Raw genomic sequence first — 7,384 nt, 5'->3', positions numbered from 1 at the left:
CCCTACCCAAATTTGTCAATGCTGATGATGACCACGATATCAATCCTATCTTGAAAAGTACCAGTCGCTAGTGACTAGGGTTTGAAGTTCTCTTTAGTTCTTGAGAAATACACTAATTTGCAAATCAATTTGGTTTTCACGAGGGACTCAGCAGACCCTCCCGTTTATGATATTCTACGACTAAATGTGCTGCACACAGGCCGCCTCATTTTCCGGTTGGCACGATATTCGAGATATCGCTGTGTGTTTTCATAAAGGAAACTACTCACAAGGTTGCTGAAAACTCTTTGATAGCCCACCACCGGTTTCGCCCTTCCGCTTGGGTTCCATCAGGTAGGCGCAGTCCCCGTCAAACTTATGTCCTACTTAAACCTGAAGCATGAGGCGGCCTGTGTGCAACACATTCAGTTGTAGAATATTATAAACGAAAGATTCAGTGGAGTCTCGCGTGAAAACCGNCGTGAAAACCGAATCGATTTGCAAATGAATGTACTTCTCAAAAACAAGTCCAGTCTGGGTTCAAGTAGAACATAAAGTTGACGGAAACTCGGGGACTGCGCCTATCTGATGAGGCCCAAGAAGGGCGAAACCGGTCGTGGGCTGTCGAAGTTTTTAGCAACCTTGTGAGTAGTTCTCTTTGGAGTGCAGGTTCTATTCGGTGCTTGTCTAATCACCTGTTTTCATATTTTGCCATTTCCACGAAAATATCTCTGATGTGTCCATTGCTGTTTTGTGGAATGGTTCTGCCAAACCAAATCCATGTTTACAGCATTGTAGTGACGTCCAAAATGTTCTTCTTTCTGACCGTGCATTGTGAATCAAGGTTTTGCGAGTGTTGTCTCACTTTGGCAGGCCTCATCGAACCACGTGACGGAAAGTTCCTCATATTTCAGGAGTTTGGTTGTTCTGTATGTCCACCGGAGGACTACACTTTTACGTTGTGATGTGTTTACGTACTTTGTCTGTGAAAACTTGTGATACTAAATAAGTCGATCACATGACGAATAAAATAGTGTGAAAAGAATAAGGTGGCGAGAAGTCCAGGCAAATTAGCAACCAGCCCGATAACCGACCAGTCACTTAGGAAGATTTTGGATCACAGACTATTATGGATAAAACTGAGCGCAATCTGTGTAACGTACTACTCATAAGGTTGTTGAAAATCCGTCGACAGCCCACGACCGGTTTCGCCCTTCTTGGGCCTCATCAGATAGGCGCAGTCCCCGAGTTTCCGTCAACTTTATGTTCTACTTGAAACCAGACTGGACTTGTTTTTGAGAAGTACATTCATTTGCAAATCAATTCGGTTTTCACGCGAGACTCCACTTAATCTCTCGTTTATAATATTCTACAACTGAATGTGTTGCACACAGGCCGCCTCATGATTCAGTTGGCACGATATTCGAAACATCACAACGAGAGATTCAGCTGGGTTCCAGGTGAGTCTCTCACTGAATCAAATTTTTTTGCAACTGAGTGTATATTCGCTAAGCGGAATCTTATTTACTAGATCTTGAATCGTCACTTCCACCTGGTAACTATACATTATTCCTGCATCCCCTCCATTTCTTTTCCATTTTTTTCGCTTTTTGCATTTACTCGTCTCCGGAAAACTGACACATCCTTTTCGCAGTGAATTTGCTCCAAGTTTCATCATCCAGTTAGTTCCTTGAACCATCAGTCGCAACCCAGCCGCATCTGATGGAACTTGATTTTTCCACATAGTTTTCTGAGTCATTTTGAACTGCTCACGCAATTGACTGGATCGTGATACACGGGCTTCGATACATTCAGTTTGTATAGCAACTAGATAGCGGTCCATGCGAACAGACGCGCGGAAAAACAACTGGCTGGTTCACGGAACATTATCAGTTCGACTGGCTGAACCATCGTTCTTCCAACTTTAGTCTGACAGTCGATAAGGCCATTCGCATACCAGTTCGTAAATTTTCAATCTCCTACTGTATAGTCTGGTTGACGGCAAGTTCTCTGGAGTGGGAGGATTTTCGATGATCGTCTGCTGATCTTCTGCACGCTGACGAATAAACTCATTGATCATCTTCGCGCTCCACTTATCATAGTTTCCTTATTCGATGGTCTGCCAGTCATCAAATCGTTATTTTGTCTGCACGAAGAAAGCGTGCGCTGTGCGGAACGCTGACAGGTGCACGTCCAGGCTTTTGTTCTGACCTGCCAGCTTCTTCCTCCTGTCGGTTCTCCGATACATCAGAAGTTTTCACCGTCCACAGAGATTCTTGACGTTACTTTGCTTCGTAGATGGAACCTTACCGTTGTTTTTTCAGGCCCCTCATCAATACACCCAACAGCTTGCATTTCGCCCCCGATATCTCCCACCGACAGTGTAGTTTCGTATACGAATTTGTCTACCACTCCCATTATGTCACGCCGACGCCCTCACTGCTTGCCACACTCGTTACCGCCTTTGTTTCGGTTTTGCGTAGGTGTCTAGCCTTGCTTCTCATTTTGTTGAATACTTACTGTCTTCCAGGAAGCTAAAATTTCGCCCTCTATATACATTTCCTTTCGCCTAGACTCATTTTGACGTGCATTTACTTTTTTGCTTTCATTCGATTACCGTAATTACCTTCCTGCTATTGTTTTGCTCGTAGTTGCAACCACCGTCCTCCACTACTGTATGATTGTTACTCGGTCTTAATGGACATTGACGCCTGCCACGATCTTCCAGACGCGATGTGGAAGGAATTAGGTGGCGTTATTGGTCACCGTACGCTTAACGTGGTCGTACCACCACCCCCTCTCATTCCAAGAGCAGTGCATGGTCACAGGTGTGTAGTTGTGGCTTCCATCAGTTTGATGTCCTAGTCGATTACTTAGTGTTCATTACCAGTGTAACGGAGATACTACTGATGGGGAGACATGCGAGTAGTATGTGTCGTTCTTGGAATCTCGCTTTGCGTCTCTTGAAAGGGGAGATCTGTTGCGGAATTTGTGGAGTCGCTTTGTAACATTTGCTTGGATTTGAGCAATGAATGATTGGAGTCAATGAATATCTAGGAAAGTTCAAGACGACGCGTTCAGGAGGAGATGGATATCCAGTTTTTGTAAATAAGATGTAAATGAGAGTTTTGCTTCCCTGTCGAATAGTCTGTAACCGGTCAGTTGGCATTTTCTAATAAATAACTCCGCAGCGAAGGCCTTCTTCCTTTCACCAGTGATACATGGAAAAGGATTAATTTTCTGTTGGGGAACCATTTTTGTCGTAAACTCAAGTGATTTGACGCATGAACCTCTTCTGACCATCACCGAGAATCTGAATGTCCTTGAAACCGAACGAACAGCCAATTGGATGCTGTAATTTTGGGAGTCGGCTAGACTCATCGTAATGGATTCACAAAGGGAGCATCGCGTTCATCAGCACAGTCGTGGGGAAATCAGGGAGATCAATAAGTACATTTACTCATACAAAGTTCGTCAGACGATTGCTTACGGATGGAACGATTCAAATACAACACCGATCAACAATCTGATAACTAATTCATTTCAGAAGAAGAGCAATCTCCTATACGACCAAATCGAATTTATGGGGGGATTCAATTACGTTCCTAATTCACTGGAAATATCCACTTCGGAGCGAGCTGAAAACAAAGACGTCACTGAAAATCCACCAAGATGGACCGGTTTCATTGAAGGTTTCTATTGAAGGATACGAACCACCCGTTTTCAACCAGCTCTTTCTTTCGTGAAACTAGCAGTAAGATGAGGAGGTGTATTCTTACTGCTCCCAGCAATTCTTTATTTTTTTGAAAATGATCTAAATGGAAAGCAGTCTTTCTACGAAATGACCTAAACTGAGGAGCATCTGTCTGGTGGAAACGAAGGTGAGTAGCAGAGTAACTAGGAACACTCAGCCAATGCTTTCCCGCCTTCATGTTTGAAACGCTACTCTTCCAGGATAATGTGATATGCTGCTCAAATCGTAGATTTTAGTGATAAAACCTTGTTCGTTTGTGTATAGCAAAGCTTAAAAACAGACTATAGAGGTTTCAGATCGTCTTGGTAAACAATCAGTGGATTTATTGCTGGGCAACATTTCACTCTTGACACAAAAGCTTCGTCAGGCCACGTGACTAGGTTACGAGGCTGGTCAGGTTTTAAGGCAGTCAGGGAACCCGATCAGCCTGCTTACTTACTCACTTGGCCTGACGAAGCTTTTATGTCAAAAGCGAGACGTTGCCCAGCAATAAGTCCACCGATTGTGTGCCAAACTTCTCCTAAACGATGACCACTCAATCGGTTACAAGCATTTTCCATTTAATCGAAGACTTCAGAGGCATTGAAATGCTTCCATACGGATCGCTGTTAGTCTTTTGATTTCATATCAGAACTCCGAAACATCGAGACTTCTGAGCAACTACGCCTGCTTGCTTTAATTCGATTTTTTGATATGTTGTTTACATTAACGCTTATTCAAGAGCACAACCACCAACCCACCGCTACACATCACTGCGCTTTCCAGTAACGCACTGATAATGTCACCTCGATTGGTGATGAAACGTCTGCAATCGAATTGCCCAGCTAAGCGAACAAGCCAACGACCATCCAAGAGCAAATTCTGGTGTTTGAAGTAAGCCGCACTGATGGTTTCGTCGAACGTTGAACCGTTCACAGAGGCTGTTTCCTGGTCCCCTCCAAAGTTTACTCAAGACGAATAACACGGAAGCCTTATTTTGGATGTGAGAGAGTTCCGGTAGAAACGAAAGAATACAAATCAACCAGGGGACTTAGCATAAAAGCCGAGGACAGATTTAGTCAGTCTAAACAATACTTGCAAACTCAAGAAATTCGAAGGTAAATGAATTCGACGGGAAACAAGTAAATAACTTGATGAAAGACAGAAGTGACTTTTTCATCGGGTAGTGTGTGAATACAATACTTGAGTCGGGTCAGTGATACTACCAGCAAACTGGCAACGATCTTATAGTTGCGTGTTACTATTTAGCATTCCTGGTTGAAAGAACTGTTGGAATGGAATGTCTTGAATTCAGTAGGTCCTCTGCCATCTGATCCTGAACGTCTGAGGGCTATAATGCCTGCTTTCCTGTCTTCAGCATCAGTGAAGTCTACATACTTTTAACCAAGATACTAGACAAGTTAATCAAATGGATAAACCGTCAACTTGGTTCGTTGGCTGAAGCCGATCGATTGAAAAGCTGTCGAGTAAGCATGGCGATCATGAAACTGCTAAAATGGTGCCAGTGAGAAGTACTCATTCTACATATTTTGTCTATGCGGTCGTTCCACACACAGTTTAAAAGTTATTTGAAGTTTGACCTATAAATCTGTATGAAAATTTGACCTCCTTGGTAACAAGTACTCTGTTTCTGTGTGGTCATTTTGCAGAATTTTCAAGATTCTTGTAAACGTGCAGAAACTACAGAGCTTTGCCCTTGTTCGTCGACACCACATGCTTGCATTCAAAATAGGATAGATTTTGAAATTTCCTTGACTGTTCATCTAATTTATCAATATTAGTTGCTAAGATCTTAGATTCCAAGACAAGCTTCCCATCAAAATATCTTTGTAATGTGCTACTCATAAGGTTGCTGAAAATCCGTCGACAGCCCACGACCGGTTTCACCCTTCCACTTGGGGCTCATCAGGTAGGCCCAGTCCCCGAGTTTCCGTCAACCTTATGTTCTACTTGAAACCAAATTGCACGAAATTAGCGAATATACACTCATTTTCAAACTAAGTTGGTTTTTCGAGAGACTCACCTGGAACTCAGCTGAATCTTTCGTTTGTGATGTTTTCAGGTAACAGAAAAAAATTCTCATTTTTTGGCTACAGGAGTAGAAACAATCAGGTGTTCGTTCGAGCAAGGTTTTTCGGGTTCGAATTAACCATGCGTACATTACCACATGCCCTGAAAACGGGAAAGTCTGTCCATGAAAACTGCGTTTTGTGAAGGCTGTTGATTGACCTGAAATGACCTCTCCCGGTCTATGCGATTCCAGCGGCGATAATTATTCGTGTAAACGGATTTTCGGAAGGTTTGGAGATAGAAATCAACCTGCACGATCGATCAACCACATCGAATGCACCGCTGTCTAGATGAATCGATCTTATCACGCACTCCAGATGGGACGGAATTTCCGAACATTTGATGGGTGGAGGCACACGTTGATCGGCGAAGTGTGGACCCTGCTGAGTAGTCGCATGACTGGTAATCAGAAGAGGAACTGGTCGCAGTGGGTTCAAAACAGTCAGCCTTCTAGAAGGCCAACATTTGAGAAGAAACTATTCGGAGGCAAAATCACCCTCCCAATAGAAAACGAACGTTTGACATCACCAGATTGCTTAAATCGGTAAAGAGGGGTGGCATGGAAAAAATGGGACTTAGTGAGGTGGGCATCGTAAACGGTCAGTGTCTGCATTGGGTTTAAACAGTGCCTGTATAAAATTTGACGATCGGTAGTGAACAGACTCTTTTATGGTAAGTACTTTGAGGCTGTTAAAAGTACGTTTCCAAACCGTTTATGTATGCAGTCAAGAAAAAAGCAGTTCATCTGGTGACTTTGTGTGATGCAGTGAACCATCTGTTTTCCACACGGTGATTTTGCGCGGGGCGACTAACGGTGTGATGGTTCGACTGATTGATCGGGTGAATCGATCATATTTTCGACCAGCTGATCGCAGTGGGCAAATGCGTGCAGCACGCAGTACGGTAATATCAACTACTGACCGGTACATATAAAACTACCGTATTATTGTTCTACCGTATTTGACAGTGGTCACCTCAGGTCCACGTGGTGCAAAAAGGCTTCGAATTTTTTATTGTTAATCATTACTGTTCGAGTCCATTCTAACGGGGAAGGTGAGCAAAAATGCATTACCAATTAGCTAGAATAACCTCAGTTGCCCACCTGAGTAAGCAGCTCTTAACTTAAAAGAGGGCATGGTATGGAGTCTCAAACCATAAATGACTGATGCAAGATTACACTAAAGGAACGGTTGTCTTTTGACAGGCCTACTAGAAATCTGAAAAACTGCCCCAGACGTCGAGGAGAGCTTGTTCACAAAATTACAGACCATATGTAGAATTATGTCCAGATTGTAGTGGTTAACGGCCCTATGGAGTCTGTAGTGAACTGAACAAATTACTGATGTAAGCCAGATAAAAAGTCCTTGTAGCCGAGTTCCATCAAGATCATTCCAACTTTTATGCACGCTACACTAAACGCTTAGTTGCATTCTCTCAGTTTGCACTTTGCTCCAGGTGGTTTTAGAAAAATAATTTGTCAACAATTACTGATTTTTCAACTCTGGTAACTGCCAGCTCCACTGTGATAAATAACACAGTTGCGCTGATAGAACGGCACGCCCCCCCCCCCCCGATTTCCCC

General features: G+C 43.3%; 1 protein-coding gene across 1 annotated transcript; it reads left to right on the top strand.

The window, feature by feature from the left end:
• Positions 1-1,381: 1,381 nt before the first annotated feature.
• T265_08439 (hypothetical protein) lies at positions 1,382-5,687 on the top strand (the record flags this gene model as incomplete). Its single annotated transcript, XM_009174240.1, has 2 exons — positions 1,382-1,439; positions 5,515-5,687. 2 exons carry the CDS (start codon positions 1,382-1,384, stop codon positions 5,685-5,687), a joined length of 231 nt encoding a protein of 76 aa, XP_009172504.1.
• Between the last annotated feature and the right edge of the window lie 1,697 nt (positions 5,688-7,384).

This window comes from Opisthorchis viverrini, assembly GCF_000715545.1.
Source record: "Opisthorchis viverrini unplaced genomic scaffold opera_v5_219, whole genome shotgun sequence".
Lineage (NCBI taxonomy): Eukaryota > Metazoa > Platyhelminthes > Trematoda > Opisthorchiida > Opisthorchiidae > Opisthorchis > Opisthorchis viverrini.
The sequence above is the reverse complement of the archived record's forward strand: the minus strand, read 5'-3'. Positions and strand labels throughout refer to the sequence as shown.